The sequence below is a fragment of the Mya arenaria genome, chromosome 8 (assembly GCF_026914265.1).
Source record: "Mya arenaria isolate MELC-2E11 chromosome 8, ASM2691426v1".
NCBI classification, from domain to species: domain Eukaryota; kingdom Metazoa; phylum Mollusca; class Bivalvia; order Myida; family Myidae; genus Mya; species Mya arenaria.
In genome coordinates, this window is record NC_069129.1 from 38,886,579 (window position 1) to 38,908,330 (window position 21,752).

A 21,752-nucleotide genomic window follows, 5' to 3' on the forward strand; every position below is an offset into this window, starting at 1 on the left:
CAAGTACAGCTGAACCAGTTGTCTCAAATCTTATTAGAAATAGAACATATTACACATGTCTTCTCTAAGTTTCCAGAGCAGTTAAAATTTGAAAGGTAACAATGATGTCGTTAACAATGTTTTTGATCTTAGCAAAATTCTGAACAATATCGGCCCAAAACAGATCAGAAAGCTGACATTCTCCATACACTCTCAGAGTTGGATCTCGTATTTCATCATGTCTTCTTTTATGTTAATATTTTAGAAGAATTTTAATACAAAAATATATAAAAATTATAACATGTATCAAAATAACTTATTCCCCAACAACATTAATAATTATATTCACATCATTGAACTAACACTATAACCATAGTTTGTTTTTGCATTTAAAAAAATAAATAATAGCAATTTCATATATTAAAGCTTCTTATTAACCACTTGCAGAAAACTGGTTTGGTAATGCCCCACCTTTAATTTGCTTAGCCCCCATCTCCTTGCCCCTCCATACTAAAGGCCAATATTGATCTCACTTGGAAAGCAAAATCCCAAATATGCAAACAACAAATTGGAATTGGCTTTCCTCTTTTAATACCACAATTGTCCCCCAATCACTTGGCAAGCTGCTATACATCTGCTTACGCACTGCATATGTCAAATCAAGGATATTGAATATAGGAGACTTTACATACATGTAATTATATTAACATGCTGGGTAATTTTGCTCTATAAAATATTACAAAGGCCCACTCACTTTTTGTGTATGAGGTAATCCTCTATGATGTCCAGGACCCGTATCATCTGTGAGAAGATGAGGATGCGGTGGCCACCTTGTTTAAGGCGGGGCAGCAGTTTGTCTAGGAGCACAAACTTTCCGGAGGCCTGGATGAGAGCCTGGATGTGCTCTGGTTCCCGGCCCTCCTTCTGACGCAACTCAGACAGGATGTTCTCCTCAGCACCTGTACAGTAAAAAGGGAACCAATGCATAAAGACATGCAAATATACAAGAGCACCAAAAGCGAGTGTAATCCAATGCTTGTTCAGCTTTTTCAATCAATAAGTGGGATAAGTTGACAGTTATTAAAGGCAGTGTCATGTGCCTTGCTAAACATTCATATTGCCATTGGTAATGGGTACAAAGTTTCATGTGAATATCTTTACAATTCATATACGACAAGGCTTGACCAAAAACCATATAGGCTATGGGCAAATACAGGTATGGAAAAACACAAATTTCAAATTTCCTAAACATAAAAAAGCCTTTGTTGTTGCTTTGCTGTATATCTTTCATCCTTTTGGTGCTGTTGTCGCAGCCCAGGGCCACCGCCCTATGGATTGTCATAACCAGTATGTATATAGTTTTGGATTTAAAGATCCTGCGAGACTACAAATGATGCATTATTGCCACACAAAATAGTATAGAACGTTCTTTTTATAATATATTTGTTGTCAAAAAGGCTAATGCACTTCACTTTTAAGATGGAAACAAATAAGATTAACATATTCCTACAAACAATCATCCAATACTCACCATTTAAAAGATATGGATGATTACAGCACTTTCTGAGTTCCATCATAGTGTTCAACAGACTTGGAACATTGGTTGAGTTAGCACCTTTACACAGATAGGAGAAGTTCTTCTCCAATATTGCACGATAATACTTCTTCTGAATATTAGTCAATTCCACTTCAATAATGGTTTCTTCCTTGGCTGCAAGGTTTTTCTCTACATCTTCCTTGAGTCGGCGCAGCATCATTGGCTTCAGGATGGCCTTTAATTTATCCACCTGCAGAAAAAGAAAACGATTCATAAATTCATTGATGAACTACATTTTTATTGGTGTTTTCTCATAAGCCTATGTAATGTCACTAAACAACTATTTAACTGTTTAAGAGGGTGTTAGCCAATTGGTAAATGGTTGAAAAACAAACTCACGAAACAGCATTTTTTGAAGGATTTATCATATTTTTGTGTGTGTTCTTGATGTAAAATTGCAGGAGGCCACACATGCAAGCTGCTAGCTTCTATTTCATGAAAATCATACTATCAATTTTCAATAATTCTAAATGTTTCTAAGTGTTTTTTTCCTGACCTGTTCTTCTGTTTGTAGGTTGCCAAACTCGGCCAAGAAAGCATTAACTGATGAAAATTGACTAGGTTCGAGGAAGTTGAGCAGACTGAACAGTTCCTCCACATTGTTCTGTAGGGGAGTGCCCGACAGCAACACCTTGTGCTCCTGTGGAAATAGTAACAATGCCAAATATGTTAAGGTTGAAAATAATTGGTAAAGTAAAAAGTTAAAACAAACTTGTTATCTTTAACATTATAAATTTTACAACAATTGTGAAGAAATTTTTGATTACTTATTCTTAGTCACCCCCGTTTGGCACATAGTTGCACGAGAGTGTGGTCTTGTGATGTGGGGTAAACTGGAGTACTCTGAGAAAACCAACTTGTCTGCATTGGTGACCACACACCAAACGCTCATGCGCCCAGGCCAGAATTGAAGCCAGGTTTGCTTTGGTGAGAAGCGCTAACCGGACACCCTCAAGTTGTGGTGTAAACCACATCCCAGTTTTAACTAGTGTTCACTTCAGGCAAATGGTTCAATTGTATATGAACAAGGCTATTATTATTGTTCTGGTTGAACTATAACAACTATGTGCAAGGTAACTACATGTTGATTTACTGAAACTGAAATTCTGCTTTCTTGTACACAAAATTATTATGAAATTCAATGAGAACTCTACATAACTTCCATACATAACTTTGACATATTAAAAAAAAAAACCAATCTCAGCAACCAAATTGTCCAAAAATTGATAGGATCTAACTTAAGATGTACATACAAAGTCCAATAGCCTGAGCCCCTTGATGAGACTGCAGTTCTTGTTCTTTAGCCTATGAGCCTCGTCGATGATGATACAGCGCCAGTCGATGGACTGTAGAAGTTCCAGGTCAGAGAGAATGATCTCGTACGTTGTAATGATGGCCTGAAACTTGTAGAAGCCTGTGATCTTATTGCCCTCTTCATCCCGATAATACATCTCATACTCCTGCAGCATGTAGCGACTGGGTGAGCTGAAATGAATAAAAACCTATGTCAAACTGCTGATTTTACATATGATATAATGGCAAAGTTAAAGATTCTGATGTCATTTTAGATCACATGAATTTTCAAAGTTGGAAAGTAAGCAAACAAAAAATAAAATCGGTAAACAAATTGGTAACACTAATATGAATTATAAATTTCAATATTCAACAACAATTTTTAACATCTTCAGTCATCGTGCACAAAAGAAGAAGCTAAACAAGAAAAATTTACAAGATCATTTCTGTGAAGTAAGGGGTCTCTGCTTATACATTTCTAAAATACTTCATTATTTTCCACTTACGTTCCATGATATGTGATGGCGTTTATTTCCGTCCAAGTCTCAAACTCCCTCTGCCAGTTTGCTATGGTGGAAAGAGGGGCGACCACAAGAAACGGCCCCTGAATTCCATAATTAAACATCTCCTGGAGAAACGTGATGCTCTGGATAGTCTTTCCAAGGCCCATTTCATCAGCCAAGATACAGTTTTGTCTGCAATGTGAAACATTATAACTCTAAAACAAATTTGCCCCAACAAACGGAAAATATGCTAGGCACTTAAACTACTCCTGGTGATCCTGTTAACCAAGTTTCAGACCTACTTTCCTAAATGTGAAAGTAGTTCGCTTACCAAATATTGCCCGCCTGACCCACCAACCAACTGCATGATGACTCAAATATAACTACATTTACAATTTATTTAAGGCAGTGGTCGAAATTTACACAAGCCCGCAAGCCCTGCACTGTTAAAATGTCTTTCGGGCTTGCTTAAATTCTGAATTTTATATAGTAGGGCTTGTTCAAAAATAGTATAAGAATTCGGGCTGGTTAATCCATAAGTCTAATTTCGATGACTGTAAGGGTGTATGATTTTCAACAAACAGGAAACATTGCATTTTAACTGTATATACACTTCTAGTTGAACCAAGTTACTTAATGGAGGAATACAATATTCCTAATGCATAAGCATAACACTTTAATATCTATAATCTTCCATTACACAATTTCATGATTAAGGCAACAAAACAAATCATTTCTTGATGTAAACTATTAGACTTTTGGATGAAAAAGCCAAAATTCTTCAACTAGTGCTTGGCATTAAAACTTCCAACAAGCCCTGCTATATAAAAATCAGAACTTGAGCAGCCCGGAAATCATTTTACCAGTGCAGTGCTGGCATGCTAGAGCTAATTTTGATCACCCTGCTATAAATCAACCTATAACATATTCATAAATCCACAACAGCACTGTGCTTGTACTTACTTTTTGTACCAGTTGAATGTAAGCCAATTGACTCCCTCAAGCTGGTATTCCCGCAGTTGGTTACCTCCCTTGTATTCACGATGCTCCTTTAGTTCTGTCCAATCTGATGCTTTTGGTCGAGCTTTGTGCTGAAATAGAGTTGCACGTTAGTCAATATATTAGAATGAAATGAAACATTTCCTTGGCTTTCTGTCTAAATGTATAATCATTGTGAACGGCGTCAGATCCTAACTGTTTTTGCGTAAGAATCTGTCTGACACAGTTACAACTTCTAGGAGTATAACTTAAGTCTGTCACATTTAGCAATTTTAGTAGTACAATTTGGAGTCTAGTGGACTATTCACCTTTAGGAGTCAAATTTTAGAGTCTGTCCGACTACTCATTTATTTTAGGAGTCCAATTAAGAGTCTGTTGAACTACACACTTACACATTTTAAAAGTCAATTTAGCTTCCTTCAGACTACTCATTTTAAGTCTGTTGGACAACACACTTACTCTTTTTAAGAGTCCAATTCAGAGTCCATCATACTATCCACTTAAAATTTTTAAGAGCCTGAGTCAAAATCAAGTAGTCAGGCCCATGAAGATAAAATCTTAATCAGCAAGAAAGGATAATAATTCAAAGCTAACAATACTTGATGACAAATCTTAAGTTAGAAGGAATTTTTCATAAACTTTCAAGAATACTTAAAGATACAACAGCGCATTAATTGTTACTGTCTTCCTGAACTTTAATTAGTTTTTCAGTCTCCCCAGCTCCAAAATCTAGGAGTCTGGACCAAAATTTGGAAGACAGCACCCAGTCTCCCTTACGTGTCAAACCCTGAATGACAATTAAATCAAAGAAAAAATCACAGAATTGAGCCTATGTTCAAGCTTTTGCATTGTAGCGAAATATATAAAAATCCACCAATTCACCTCTCTTTCCTCTTCTGGCGGCAGGGCTGACACTCGCTTGAAGATCTTCACCTTCTCTGGGTCGACGTCCTGCTGCAGTTCCCATGTAGAGTCCTCATACGCCAGTGAGCGCCATTTTACGAGGTAGTGGGTTGACTCCTCTTGAGTGATCGGGTCAATTACTTTTGACTCCTCCAACACGCGATCCACCTCTACATAGTCGGGATTGAACAGCTCCTCCTCATCATCCTGATAAAGTGGAGGAAGATGGTACATTAAGCAGAGAACTATGGTTAAGACAATCAATACTTTTCAAAGGTGCTCAAATATCATCAGAATAGCTGAGTAAACAGTGCCACCAGTGTGTCATTACTTACATAGACATCGACAGCCTGTTGTTTCTTCTGTCTGTAGCGTTTAATCTTTCCCTGAATCCTTTTGTCCTGAATTTCAGCCTCTGTTCTCCATTCACAGTGCAGGTACGAACTGGAAATCAGAAAAAAAGTCAAATATCATTGGTTAATCTCCTTGATGGTTTAACAACTTTTTACTGACTTGTTTTTAATTTTTATTTTGGATTATATAATGTACATGTATATGCACTATCAATTCACAATGATAGCACATAGCAAATATTAATTATGTCAAGGTTTGAAAAAGAAGTTACTGTGGAAAAATTCTAACAGCTATATATTTACTGATATACAAGTAATCTAAAATGTATTTGTAAAAAATCGGCAGTAACTCACAAGTTCTTATACTTGACAAAGTACTCTTCAACCTCCTCCTGATCCTCTTCCTGTAGGAAAATAAATCAATGATCTCATTACTGGGAGATACATGTTCATTATACATTATTCTGTTTTTTGAATTTTTTAAGTACAAAATCAAAATATTTGTTTTCATACAACATATACATTGTTCCTTTCAGAAAATGAAAATGACCATTTACCATTGATAATTATATGTTGAATTATTTTTTCAAATCATTTTATCAAAAAAAGACATTTATTTCTATGAATATATAAAATCCTTACATCTGGATCCGGCTTCCTTATCCGACATCCGAGAATCTTGTCAACAACAATTGCATCCTCCTCTGTTGGGTTTTCCTGTAAGAGAGATGACTGCATGATCAATACCCCACATTCAAATTGAACTTAATAAATTCAGTTCTGAAAAAGATAAGAGCTAAATATTCTGTTTCAGCAAATAAGAATAATACAAAAATGGATGTGTTATGTACCGGTTTAACTACAGCGCCCTCAATGTTGTCAGCAATCATATCAAGAGTGTCCTCGTCAGAGAGGTTGAGACCAACGTCATCCGTGTACTTCTTACGCTTCACATTGCGGCCTGATCTTCTCTTATACTGCAAAAAAACAACAGCATGTAATACTTTTCTTACAAATTACATGAAATAAGTTCAAACTGTGGGTCTCAATAAAAATGACATAAAGATTAACAGTATCACCAAAGAGGTTGTTAGTTTCATCTTCACAAAAGTATTTTCACAAGGTTCTCAAAATGGACACCAGCACTGGTTCCTAACTGGGGGATTAAAATTTCTCTATAGTTCAATAAGCTATCAGCTTTCCTCAAAATTGCAGTATAAACTTACAAGAGCAATGCGGAGCGATTGCCGACGCTCAACTTTTTTTTCAATCTAAAAAAGGACATTACTTGACTCTTACTTATTAACATCAAAGTAATGTGCATTTCTATACATGTGCATATTGCCTCTGGATAAACATGTAACATGTTTACGACCAGTTTTTGAGCTAAGGCAAAGGCACACATCTGACGAAACAACACCTTGACTTTTTTCCTCCAAAAAGACACAACCCAAAATCTTTCTCATGTTCCAACTCTGCTAAACTTACATCTTCATTTTCGGGAGAAGGAGGTGGGGTAATTTTCAGTTCTATGTCTGAACCATCAGAGGAGCCCCTGCGTTTCCTCTTCTTATTTGTCAGGAATGTTGCTGGTGGTCTGCAAATAGACAGATTGAATAATTGCTGCAAGCATCACCTATTACTCTCAATGGATCTGTTTTCTGGATATCAAATCCTTCTTCAGTAAAGCAAAACAAATCTTGCTACATTGACTGTTAATTTAAATTGTATAGAAAATTGATATGTTCTTAAACACGCTCGAATATATCAACGTATAACAAGTCCCAGATGTTTTTACAACTTTTAAAGCTTTAGCTGATTTCAACCATTGATATACAGGTTTTGACCACTGGATGTATAATGGTACATCCAAGACTTTTAAACATAATTGACCAAAAAGACCACCTTAAATCAATGTACTAAAAGAACTTAAAACAATGAGCAAATATGTTCCTTTTAGATATATATTTACATTGCTATTCAACTTTTCTTTAACACCAGCCACATGTAATGAAGAGTTAAACCCCCTGCCGACATAGGCAAGTCAATGACATTAATGGTATTTTGCAAAAAAATGAACTGTCATAGCCATGATATGCACCTACTTCGGGAAACATAAAACCAATACTGCATACAATATGAGATGAATATTAAATTCTGCCTGGTTTCCAATATTTCAGTAGAAGAAATAACATCTACCAGTACCATTTTAGGCTCACAGCTATATACCATCCCCTGCCAGCAGATCAATGACGTCACTAAACAATAACATTTTTTCCAATATACTATTAGTTCACCTAGTCAATATTAACAGCAGCAGAAACAAATCTTTGATATTTTTGCCCTGGTCTACTGCATTTACAAACCAAAAGCTTTTAATGAGACATACAACAGTTTCAAGTAAATTCGTGATTCAGTATTATATGCTATTTACATTTATGTTTGAAAAACATTTCAATTGATAATAAGCTGTATATATATATATGCTGACCTCAAAATAAGCTTTAGGTATTGTTAAGTAATGTTACATACTGTGTTAAGAAATACTCCAGCATATAATATGGTTTTAGCTGAAGAGATGGGTGCTGCACCTGCCTGTTTTTGGTAGCACCATTCTCCCCTCATAGAGAACAATAGGTGCACATTTTGCCTTCATAGAGTTGAATGTTTAAGATATTATACTATTGCTTATGAACATTTAAAAACAATATCGCAGTTATAACCTAAAAGAACCCCAATTCAGCACAAGTTCTATCATTTTCTGTAAAATTACATTTTAGTTCCTCATTGCTGATACAATGTGCCCTTTAAACCCTTAGCACACTGTCCCTTTTCTGCAGCAATACCATCTTTTTAAATCCTAGATAAAACCCTTTATAAGAAACTTGCAGTTATTAACCAAATCACTAAAATCCAACTTACTTTTTTGGTTGTTTTCTTTCTGATTTTGGAGTTTTGCTGCTCTTTTTCTTCTTCGGCTTTTTGTCCTTTTCTTCTTTGCCACTCTCGTCAATTTCCAATCGAAACTCATCCTCATCCTCATCATCTGCAAATGTTGTCATTGTTGCTGTACTATCAACAGTTAACAGTGATTCCCCTTCCTCAATTACTGGTGAGGGTTCAATTGCCTCCACTTTTCCTTTCTTAGCTTTCTTTTTCTTTTTCTCATTAGGTTCTTTTGGCTCCTTTTGTTTTCTTGGAGTATATTTTCTCTTCTTTTTAGGTTTTTTACCATCAGGGGTTGGCTCAGAACTATCTAAGCCTTCTAATGTAGCTGGAAGGTCTGGAGGTTGTAAAACACGAGGGATATTCGAGCTGGTCCCAGACTTTTGAGCTTTAGCGATGGCCTCTGCTATAATTTTATTGGCCTTTTCTTGCTGGCAAGATGGATCATCGGAGCCATTGTTTCCCATCATATGACCCGGCATAGGTCCCTGGATTATCAATGGCTGGTTCCCTGGTCCACCTGTTATATGCAATCATCATCAAAAATAAGACTGTCAGATAATTATTCCTGAATTCTTATGAATACTTGGCAAAAGAAATTTTAACAAATTCTGCTATATAAAATTCAAAGTTTTGAGCAAGCTTAATACACTCATTTTAAGTGACGGTTAACCCTGATTCCCTCCCTCTGTTACCAGCTAATTTTAACAAATGAATATTTTGTTTTTTACTTTTCTTCTGGCAATATAAAAAGATGACATTGTTATTGAACATGTCGGTTACAAAATTGCAGTCAATATGCGAATAAAACTGGTAAATATTTGGACAGGCAGACAATGTAAATAATCTAGTCAAGCTTCATCAGACTACAGAAGATTTCGAAATCAATGACAACTAGAACTGTAAGCCATAGGCTAACGAATACCCCCCACCCCTCCATGTCTAGGTTGTTTGCCCTGGAGTTAGGCCGGACAAAGCTAATTTTGCCTACAAGGGGAGATAACTCCAGTCAGGGTCATGTGACCTGTACCAAATTCACAGAGGCGAAAGTTTACAACATGGCCATTAATTTCTGAAAGTTTGATAAAGATTTGTTGAATAATAACAAAGATGAATCCCGGACAGGGCTTATTTTGCCTACTTTAACACATCAAGGGGAGATAACTCCAGTCAGGGTCATGTGACCTGTACCAAATTCACAGAGGCGAAAGTTTACAACATGGCCATTAATTTCTGAAAGTTTGATAAAGATTTGTTGAATAATAACAAAGATGAATCCCGGACAGGGCTTATTTTGCGTACTTTAACACATCAAGGGGAGATAACTCTGGTCAGGGTCATGTGACCCGTACCAATTTCACAGAGGCGCAAGTTTACATCATGGCCATTAATATCTGAAAGTTTGAAAAAGATTTGTTCAATAACGACAAAGATGAATCCCGGACAAAAAAAAAACGGACGGACAGACAGACGGACAACCCGATTCCAGTATACCCCCCCCAAACTTTGTTTTGGGGGGTATAACAAGACATCTATGAAAATTGATACTTTTTTAAAGTAATTAATGCATAGTTATTTTGACAAAACCATCAAATTTCACGCAAATCTTTTTAACAGTATGTATAATTGCTGGAATATGTACCTATCACACACTGTCAATGCTGGCATTGGGCCTGCTTCCTGTGGTAACATTGCAGTGGCCATCTGCACTTGCCCGGGTTTGCCCTACTTATCTACAACTATTGTCTTACATGGTCCAGTATCATTAAGTGTGATAACTATTTGCTGTTAGGAATTGGACACGCCATTTAACACTGGCTGTAGTTGAGAGGCCAATGTCGGCATCGGGCCTGGCTGCCTTGGTTGAAAGTGCCACTCTCAACCGTTTTTTCCCCAGGAAACTTCAACCTTGACCTTACTTACCTTGCCCAGTATGTCGGATGACTATTTGCTGCTGTGGTTGGGGCATCCCATTCAACACTGGCTGTGGTAGAGTGGTCAATGTCGGCATTTGGCCTGGTAACGGAGCAGTTGCCATCCTCATTCCCCCAGGGTGCTGCTGTAAAAAGACAGAAGATAACATAAGTCTATAAATCCCAATATTTAATGTAGAACAATAACATTTCTCTTTTACTTCAAATTGACAGGAGGCCAAACCACCTGATATAAATATCCACAACTGTAAAACGAGTATGATAACCCTCGACAAAAAAAGCGCATGGGCTTGGATTCAATGTATTCTTTCACTAAACAAAGTAGGGTCAATATAAAGGGCGGTCTTAATCTGATATAAGCATCATATCGATACTTCTATTACTACAAATTCTTATTTACAAAGAAGACACACATTTTAATGTTTTACAGTGATCAAAATAAAACATATATGAAAATATAGGCATTCTTAAAAATATTTCAAACATTCAAAAGAACTGTTGAGTGCGAATTCATCACCATAATAAAGATTACAGGAGTGATGCAAAATTTGATATCCCTCACTTACATTTACCTTATTATAAACATCCAAATTCTTAGTATTCCCTTCTCCAAACAGAAATATGAAAGCACTATAAACACTAAACTGTAATACTTAGCACATGGTTGCCTTTGCTATTTCACATCACAAGAAACATTTTTTGAAATCAGAATTCTCACAGGTATTTCTAAAAAAAAAACACGAGAACAATTACCTAAGATGCCTGAGCAGGAAATTTGTGGATTATTTAATGAGAATAACTTGTTAAAACTTCCTTCAGAGATTATGCAATATTAAATTCATTATTAGCACACAAACATTTCTTTGTTACTACAATCAATGTTACATAATATAGAACAAAGAATACTAACAGCTAACTTTTACACATTTCACAAAATCTAAGTTTATATAAAGGCGACTTGTAGATTTACTTCCTGTACAAAAAGTGTATCAGTACAAAATTATGTATGCATTTTTCCATAACCACACTTAAAACAAAAATCACAAAGGAAATTAAATCAGAAATCTACCATCCATATGATTGAATAAACTTGAGATGCAGAACAAAAATGATCTTATCAGACTTCATGTATCTGATATTTTATGTTTAGATTAAATTCTGTTCAAACACCGTAATCATGTAGAATTTGGAGTTAACTGTATAGAACTGTTATGCATATTGTTTGCTGACTAGAAAAAGACAGATGTTCGTAGGAAGGGCTGACAAAGAAATTCACTCAATATTTTTTCAATTTCTATTAGACAAAGCAAATGAAGTATTTTAATTCATATTTAAAGCCTTAGTGCTCCTTCTTCTGATGATGATGAGAAATGAAAGCACAAGACTAGAATGTAATATGTAGCACATGTTTTCTATACGCTATTTACCATCATTTCCCTGGCATTGATGAATATTAAGAACAGTGCAGCGTAAAAATCAATACCCCCACAACAACCATGGCCTACAACACAATTATACTATTTCATATAAGACATTTAGACATTTGTAAGATTTAAACAAAAACACTATCCATTGTCACTAAATACTCACAAAAACTAACACAATTCCAGAAATGTGAAATTGCTCTGCCAACCTCCTAAGTTTAATCAATACAACTGCAGATTAATTATATTAAACATCCATTTTTTCCAGCAAGTGACTTTAAAACCAAAATGAAGATCTCACTTAAGTTAGATTGTCATATTGATTATTCTAATTCTCAGAGATACATCACTTGCCCAACATAATTACACTGGATTCAATAGCATAGTTATTTCCCTTAGAATGCAGTATCCATCAAGAACAATAGTATCTTATGACAAATGATATTTGAGGCTGAATATCATCCAATTAGCATGACGCAAAAAGGAATCTAGCCACGCCTGGTCACTTGACAGAGGTTGTTTTTCAGAGATGGTCAAAGTAAACCATTGGACTATACAACCATGTGCTATTATTTATTGATGAAATATAATTCCCTGATTAGTCAATTGAATGGTTGAATGACTAACCAGCATCGTGTTAATGTATTTGCACAGTGTACCTAAACCTCTAAGTCACAATGTTACTTTTAAAAATGTCTCAGTTCATCCACTAAATCATGAAAATGATTGGTCATTAGAGTTTGGAATCCTATTACACAATTACAGCATGTAAGAATATCCCTTTTTCAGTAAATCCACTAACAAACTGGCAATTGAGATGGAATGTCAGAGTTTTTGTTCACTCAGACTGCAAAATCAATACTTATTACAAAACATTTCTACATCCATTATATATCAATTTCAGAGAACAACCATGGAACATCAATTGATTAACATTTCACAGAGCATATGAATTAAACATCAAATAAGGCTTGAAATTATTTCCTTGCAGACAAGAGACCTCATTACACATTTCTTGCTACACTATAAAGAGTTGTTAAATCTTCATTTACATCTGTATTTGCCCATATATTTTTCACTGTGGTTTATACAATTACTTTCTCCTACCAAGATATGCATCGTTCATTGTTCCAAATAACTGGAGCCAATTATTTCATGCTCTATTTTGCATATTTGTGTACATGACAGAGCTGATTCATATATGGGCCAGTGACAACATATATGATCTATTTACCAGAGTTTCAGCTCGGTGATATTTCTTGTATTACAAATTAAATAAGCTTACTCCAGTGTCGCTGTTGATCCATAGATATAAATTCATTTAATGAGTAATACAAAATACATATAAAACTTTAACCTATACTTAAGGTGACTGGAAGATGGACAACACTGGAAGTGAAGCCCCCCCCCCCCTCCCCCACCCCCTTTCTCATGAGTCTAAAAAAGAACAGCTGCTATAAACTATAATTAGGGACTGAAACTGGTGTAAAACCATAATCCATCATTGGTTATAGTTGATCAAGACATTTCGATCAATTTTCAAGAATGTAATCAAAATTTAATGTTCATTAATTGTTTAAAACTAAGTGGTATAAAATAATAATACTCTGCATTTGAATGTTAGTAACTGTACTTTACATGGAAGAAACATGCAGCATATTTTATTTGTAATTTGAAAGTAATTTTAAATGAAAAGTCATAAGTTATCAACTAAATACAAAATAATTTATACTGTTGTTTTTAGATCATAACATAGCGATTCAAAAATTATTCAATCAATTGTTGACTATAAGTATCTATCATGTGTTTCCGGTCCAGATAGAAAAATCCGTCCCGAGTGCACGCGCATAAGCCGGTAACGAGGCTTGCTGAGTTACCGGCCACGCAGCGTGCCCGAGGGTTGGATTTTTGGATCTGGACTCTATACCAAAAATAGACACATGTTACTTCAGAGACAATAGAGTCAATGGTCTAATACATGAATTTCAATAGCATGAAATTCACCTTTTATTTGTACCAGCATGTTATGTGAATTCAGGGCTTTATATATTGTATTTGTGAACACATTTTACTCTTCTGAGTAAATAGAATGAGGATAAAAAATACTCTACATTAAGAGAGAATTATCAGGAATTCATTCTTTCAAATGACATTTTCAAAACAAACAAATAAGCTCATTGTTTACTTTTCAAAACTTGTTTTTTTGCTGCTCACCAAGGGAGATTACTGTGTAGGAGTTTTAGAAACATAAAGGATATTGTAATAAATAGTACCATGTAACCTTCATCTATTTGGGGGAAAGTTGGTATTTAAAATCAAAATTTCCAAAAAAATTGATAATCAGGGCTATTTTAATTTAAGGTTTCATTATCAACTAAAGTGAATTTTTTATATAACACATTGAACTTCACATTTTATCGTGCAACGTGGAACATATTGAAAGCATTGTTCTGCAATTTATGAACTGGTCCCTTTGTTGGAGCAATGTCTTGAGTAATATCAAATATAGTTGGCGCCCAGAAGGGATCAGCAAGAGAAGTGGCGACAGACACAATGGTTTTTTTAAACAAATCAGCTGGAAAGGATCACTTTGATCCCCGAATCAGAGAAGACATTTGCAAAAGAAATTCCAGCGCATTTTTTTAAACATGAGCACCTATAAAGGAAATTGCGTTACAGCAAGTCGCATACTGCATGTAAAGGCATGCATGCGCACCACAGATCTATACGTACTGCTATCTGGCCACTTTTTTTATATATTGTGGCTATGAGCAGGGCTTCTAAAATTTATAAATTTCAGACACTAATAATTCGAACACACAATTATTTTCAAAAATAATTCATTTTTGTACACTCAATGGTTATTTATATTTGTAGTGAAATCAAAGATTTCGGCCATAATTTGAAGGTTCTCAGATGACAGTTTTTGATTATCATTTTTCTGATTGTAAGGTATTTTTTAGACCAGCCTAGAGGCAAACGTCATAAATACCGTTGTTGGTTAACCAGCCTAGAGTAAAATGGGATCAGCTCATGCTCTGACTTCACACTGCTATCTGCAGCCAACACATTTTAACATATGTGTAAATAGGTTAAACTCTCGCAGGTGTAAGTTTAGATTGCAGTCGATGGGACTCACATTAGGCATAATAAATAACAACTGATAATTGCGGATAATATAATGATTAATGAAATGTATAGTAAAATCTGCAATTTAAGGAATGAATTGCAGGGTTGATGTTAATATCGGGGTATGCACGCAATTGGGCTGGTCTAAGTGTGTGGAGTCCAAGTCCAAAGGACTCCATGCGTACTCTGACCAGCCCAATTGTGTTCATATCCCCGATAATACAAACGTAGATTGTGAAAACCTGGTTAAAAAACTGCAATGCCATGAACACTCTTCCTAAATACCAAGTTTGGTCACTATATGTCAAACCTTACTAAAATATTTGATACCTAAGGTAAGTTTGACACCGCCTGCAAAGGTATAATGAATACACATGATGATTATCCATGCTGCAAAGGTGCTGTTAGAGACACATTTTTTTGTTAACAGTGACCATGACCTGCAACAGAATAGAGCCCAACTTACCTCAAGCAAGCTCTCCACATGTTTGCTCTCATACAACAAGTTCGGTGTTCATATGTTAAACCAAACTGTAGAAATTCGCAGAACTTTCTTAATCTAATAACGGATTCCATTGACGGAACAGACCAAGCCAGCTGTCCACTTGTTCTTACTAAACATCATGTTTGGTTTCCATAAGTTGAAGGAAACTGAAGTTCCTCGGTGGAAATTAAATTTCTATATTTAGTATTGGTGACCTTGACCTCCGTTCATTCAGTGAATGAACCCTATAGCAAGTCCAAGCGAAATCTCCACATGTTTTTACTATACACCAGTTCAACTTGTGGCGCAAGTAATATTGAAAGGTTTAAGAATTTAACAAATTGTACATTTATTCTTCGTCAATATTCTTCTGTAAAAGACCTTGCTACAATGTAACATATAACATTTGATGAATTTGTAAGGTTTTAACTCTTTAATTAAATTCTTCTGCATTATAATAATGTCCCAGCTATTGACTGGAGTTTTTTCCAACCAACTTGTGATTTTTTCCCAGAATGATTGCTCCATCAGGGGTTTAAACAACTGACAATTGTTAGTCCTGAAAACTAGCCGCAGGTCTGTTTGAGTTTATTATTGGATTGATGCCCAAAGCAGGGTCAAGAGGATTAGAAATTGTTTCCAAGGTCATATATATTCATATTCAGGTACTTCCTACCATTTTTGATGCAAATGTCTGAGCAAATATCGACCGTTACAATAGTCTGAAGTTAAAAGGTCTCAATCCTGATTTCAGGATGCATACCCCTTGCTTATAGACAGGTCTCCTCCATTGATTTGTGTCAACTGATTCAGTTCTGAGCTCTATTTTTTTATGTCACTGTTAAAAAAGTAATTAGGTGCTGTTTATCAACAACACAAAGGCACCTACATGCTGTACAGCTGAATTTTGAAGACAAATGAAGTCAAGCTATGTTACTGGTGAGTTTACCAAAGACAAAACACCAAACCTGTAGCTAATATTTCTTAATCTTATTCCAAACAAAGGATGAATATATAATACTGTGTCCATGGTTTTGGCAGAGAAATTGACCTCAAATCAATAGGGGTCATCTACTAAACAAGATCAACAAACAAAACAAGTATCTGGGCCCAAGCATTCTTTAGGTATTCAGCAGAAAGAAGTATTTTACCTCAAGGTCACCTTGATCATTGACCTATTGGCCTGAAGATCAATAGGGGCCATCAACTAGTCATGACCAACTGACATACCAAGTATGAAGTACTAAGTGCAAGCCTTCTTTAGTTATTGAGCCGAAATTATTTTTTTTACCTTATGGTCACTGTGACCTATACCGCGACCTTGACCTTCTGATCTCAAAATCAAAAGCCATCAATTTGTCATGACCAACTGGCATACCATGTATGAATTTCTTGGGTGCAAGCGTTCTTTAGATGAGTGGAAACCATTTTTTAGAAGATCACCGCCAACATATCATTTTTAACCTGAAGGTCACTGCAACTTTTGACCTTCCGATCTCAAAATCAATTAGGGTCATCTTCTGGTCATGACGAACCTGCATACCAAGTATGAAGTTCTGGGTATTGGCGTGCTCAGTTATTGATCGGTAACCAAGTGTGACGTACGACAGACTGACTGACAGACAGGGCAAAAACAATGTGTCATCCCCCCACATAAATAGTGAGTTAGCTTTGATGACATGTAAAACTAAACTAATTTAATCTGAACATTTCTAAAATGCAAGATAATAAACTTCCTTGTGTTGATACAAAATCAAGTTAAGTCCGGAAAAAATAATCAGATTTTTTTTGTTTAACATAACAATACCAATGATGTGCATATATCCTTAGCCCTTAAACCTTCATCATAGATACTGGAGTACTAGAGAGGTTGCGAAAACTTCAAAAACACCATGCATGTGTACTAGTACGGGCAGCTAAACATATGCATGCAGTGGTTTTTTTTGGCTATTTTTAGGGCCGAATATCGACACTTTCCCCTGGTCAAAAAGCCTCCATTTTTCCCCCAAAAATCGCTTGTTTTTCCCCAAAACACAATTAATTTTTCCCCGATTTCCTGACTTTTGCTTTACTTACAATTTAAACCTGCAAAGTTATTTCATTGAAGTTACTTCCATTTCATACATTTTTTGATAGCAAACTTTGAGAGATTATCTGTCCATGTATCCAGTAAAATCCGGTCCGGGTAACTGCAAAATAGCTGATAGTTGTTTACAGTCTTTTTTGCCGGGAATATTTTGCAGGTCGCACCGTAATTTTTCTGCTTCCGGTTTAAATTTTCAGTCTACTTTAATTTTTTCATAATGCAAAATACAGTTTAACCTGACAATTGTTGCCATAGTCAATGAAGTATGGTATTCAGTAAACAACAGAAGTTTCACAGAGTCAAACGCAATTTATTTATGCGTGTTTTAAGTATCTCAATGTTTTGTACTGAACTGTTTAGTTCAAAATATTGACTAAATTGGATTTTGAAAGTAAAACTTAATACACAGACTTCAAATACACGGACATTAACAACCATTTTAAACATGTTGTCGTGAGTATTGTTTTGAATTCAAAAATGCATTTCTCAGTACAGTATTCATATTAATCATCAATGTTTAATATAAGAAGATAAAAAAATCCGACAAGCTTGTTAACGGCTGTCTTGCATCACCATGTTATAGAAAAAGTCTGTATGGACACATATATTTATAATAACCTCAGTAAAAGCAGAAAATTAAATCTTTTAATTTATAAGTAAAATAACCATGATATAATTTTCCCAACTTTTGGACTTTTCATGCTTATTTTCCCAATCGAAAAAGGCACAGGCAGTAAAATTATTTTGAAAAAAAATCACTGGTATATGCCATATTTGCAGTTTAGAGTTTTTTCAGCAAATACAGTATTTCCTCAAAACAAGCCTAGAACTGTCAATGCCAGCTAGAATGAGGACGATAATACACCATTCTGCGTGATATAAAGAATAAATGCAACAATCATGTAGCTATCTCAACTGAGTTTCCCAGTTTAAAAAATGCCGAATGGTTTTTCCAAACACCATGCAAGTCATGTGATGGCAATGTCCTTTCTTCCGGGAAGCCATGAAGCGTGTATATATTTAGCATGTGAAAGTCACATGATGAGGACAAGTTAATATACCAACGCTATTTTTAAACTTACTGGCATTACCCCAGTAAATTTCAAATTGGAACAAGAGTGGTCACAGACAGCTATATCCCTTCTTCATGGGGGCATTTTTTGTAACGAAAGCCAATCAATGGTAAGGGTAGTTTCTCAGGAACATAAGAAATGCGTAAAATTAAGAAAGGGCAATAACTCTTTCAAAAAAGGGTCAAATTGCAAAAGCCTGACAATATGTGCTGCGTCACTATATAGTCATAAACTTAAGAGGAGTTGCGAAGAAACCAATTTTAAATGTAAAATAAAGAAAGGGCAATAACTCTTTCAAAAATGGTCAAATTGCAAAAGCCTGACAATGTGCCCTGCGTCACTATATAGTCATCAATCTGTGAAAGTCTGGTAGAAATTGCATGAAAAACGTAAGAGGAATTGTGAAGAAACCAATTTTAAATGTAAAAAAAGGGCAATAACTCTTTCAAAAATGGCCGAATCGCAAAAGCCCGACAATATGCGCTGCATCACTATATAGTCATCAATCTGTGAAAGTTTGGTAGAAATCACATGAAAAACGCAAGAGGAGTTGCGAAGAAACCAATTTTAAATATAAAATAAACAAAGGGCTATAACTCTTTAAAAAATGGTTGAATGGCAAAAGCCCGACAATATGCGCTGCGTCACTATACAGTCATCAATCTGTGAAAGTTTGGTAGAAATCGCATGAAAAACGTAAGAGAAGTTGCGAAGAAACCAATTTTAAATGTAAAATAAGCAAAGGACAATAACTCTTTCAAAAATGGTTGAATCGCGAAAGCCCGACAATATGCGCTGATCATCAATCTGTGAAAGTTTGGTAGCAATCGCATAAGAAATGAAAGAGGAGATGCAAAGAAATGAATGTGGGACGGACGGACGCACGCACACACGCACGGAATCGCACCTACCATTACTATATCCCCTCGCCTTTCCAAGGAGGATAAAAATACGCAAAAACTGTGTTTTTGACAAGGTGCATGTGTTGTAAGCAATGTGATAAAGCAGTAAGAAAGATTTAATGCGTTGTTCACAAAGATATAAATTTGATGTACATTTCTGACAATTCTCTTTTTTCTTGCAATTGTATCATCTGGTTAATCTTGTACTTGTATGTTCACTGATAGTCATATTAATCATGTTCCTCATGCTTTTTTGCATGCTGTTTAAACGTGTATAAAGTAAACATACATTAATGGCTTAGCGCACAAACAGTAGTACAGAGATAAGTGAACATGTAGTGTTGGCAACCTCTCTATTATAATGATAGATGTACATGTATACCCTCAACCATTATCAAACACCCCAAAAACTGCACACCACCAATGAAAACACTGGTCAATAAATACACTCAAGATTCTGAGGTCAATATAACAAATGACCTTAAAGCACTCAGCACCCACAACACAACTAGTCAATATAAATACCCAGTGGCCCATCATGCAATGGAACATTTCATTCTGCTGTAAATAAATCATGCAGACGATGGTTAAACACTTACATCTTACAAATTATATGACAAGTTATATGCGACTACACCTATTATAAATCCAGCCTTATTCTTGTAAAACAGGAAATACATATCTTTTCAGTATCTTATCTGCAACTTCAATATTCAACATGTATTTTTCCATTTGAAACCTAATCAAACTGTTTTACTATCAACCCTTAATAGCTCACACTTTTTTAAAGAAATTAACAAGCATATATGTCATTGCCACAAGGAAGCATTTCCCAAACAACTTTTTAAACACCTCATAATTGTCCATTACTTTTTTAGCACAATTGTAAAATGCTTATAAAAACTATTTTGGCATTCTTTTATATACTTGACAGATCCATACAGATTGTTTTTTCATGTTGGCAAAAAACAATACATTATATAACTTAAGGAGAACTCATTTATCAAATCAGCCTTGAACATTTACGTAATCATAGTGATACAAGTTTTATGTTTCACAACCAGACACTATATAAAGCCAGGGATCATGCTTAACTAAGAAAACAAGGAGAAGGTGTCATGGTAAAAGTTTCTATCAAATCCTGAGTTGGGAGTTTGGTTAGTGGTCACCAAGCCGAATGAGTGGATTCTCTCCGGGGACTCCGGTTTCCCTCACAACACAAGACATTGAAAGGAGTTTGAAAGTTTCACAAGACTTCCCCCAGGTTTCCCTCTAGCTTGAACTTTCATAATTAGGCCTATGAAAAATAGGTTTGCTGCAGAATACCCTACTAACTGTGTTGTTTTTTTAAACTTAAAACAGATTTATTTATTTATTTTTAAGTGATTTGCAGTCTTTACGAAATTACCAAATATGAAATATTATAAAATACTGCAAAAACAAAATTAATAAAAACAAGAGCTGTCACAGTATGTGACGAATGCCCCCGAATGTGACATTGACCTATGAACAAGGTCAGTACATGAAAAGTTGATCTTGCCTTTACGTGTCAAATACATATGGCAAGTTATTTTAAATTGCCTCTGAACATAAAAAAATACCACCCATACTTGACAACCTACACAGTTGTGTCCTTATATTCAGCATTCCATTGTGAATAAACACTAAGAGTATCTTTTACCTTAGAGGTAGGGACATGGGTCTTGTACCCGACACGTCATCTTGGTATGTCAAACACATGTGGCAAGTTATTTGAAAATCTGTCCACACAAGAGAAAGTTACAGTCTGGACACGACAAACTATACTCTGTGTCCTCATATGCAGCATTCCATTGTAAATAAACACTAAGTGTGAGCTTGAACTTAGAGGTAGGGACATGGGTCTTGCATGCGACATGTCGTCTTGGTATGTCGAACACATGTGGCAAGTCATTTTAAAATCAGTCCATACAAGAGAAAGTTACAGTCCGGACACGACAACCTATACTCTATGTCCTTATATATGCAGCCTTCCATTGTGAATGAACACCTAAGTGTGACCTTGACCTTAGAGGTAGGGACACGGGTCTTGCACGCGACACGTTGTCTTGGTATGTGAAACACATGTGGCAAGTTATTTTAAAATCAGTCCATACAAGGGAAAGTTA

At 35.5% G+C, this 21,752-nt stretch overlaps 1 protein-coding gene across 14 annotated transcripts in view; it reads right to left on the reverse strand.

The window, feature by feature from the left end:
- The window catches only part of LOC128243400 (chromodomain-helicase-DNA-binding protein 8-like), a 53,799-nt gene that overhangs the window by 25,931 nt on the left and 6,116 nt on the right, over positions 1-21,752 (reverse strand). For 13 of the 14 annotated variants that reach the window (XM_052961171.1, XM_052961159.1, XM_052961165.1 and 10 more), the window contains exons 5-19: positions 20,131-20,166; positions 10,497-10,632; positions 8,550-9,093; positions 7,116-7,224; positions 6,479-6,604; positions 6,270-6,344; positions 5,982-6,031; positions 5,610-5,718; positions 5,254-5,481; positions 4,336-4,463; positions 3,376-3,564; positions 2,830-3,061; positions 2,073-2,216; positions 1,511-1,766; positions 734-938 (exon numbers count right to left, since the gene is read on the reverse strand). In XM_052961171.1, the coding sequence (XP_052817131.1) occupies positions 734-938; positions 1,511-1,766; positions 2,073-2,216; positions 2,830-3,061; positions 3,376-3,564; positions 4,336-4,463; positions 5,254-5,481; positions 5,610-5,718; positions 5,982-6,031; positions 6,270-6,344; positions 6,479-6,604; positions 7,116-7,224; positions 8,550-9,093; positions 10,497-10,632; positions 20,131-20,166 (2,567 nt within the window). The remainder of the gene's footprint in view (positions 1-733; positions 939-1,510; positions 1,767-2,072; positions 2,217-2,829; positions 3,062-3,375; positions 3,565-4,335; positions 4,464-5,253; positions 5,482-5,609; positions 5,719-5,981; positions 6,032-6,269; positions 6,345-6,478; positions 6,605-7,115; positions 7,225-8,549; positions 9,094-10,496; positions 10,633-20,130; positions 20,167-21,752) is intronic. The other variant, XM_052961162.1, reaches the window with a different exon arrangement.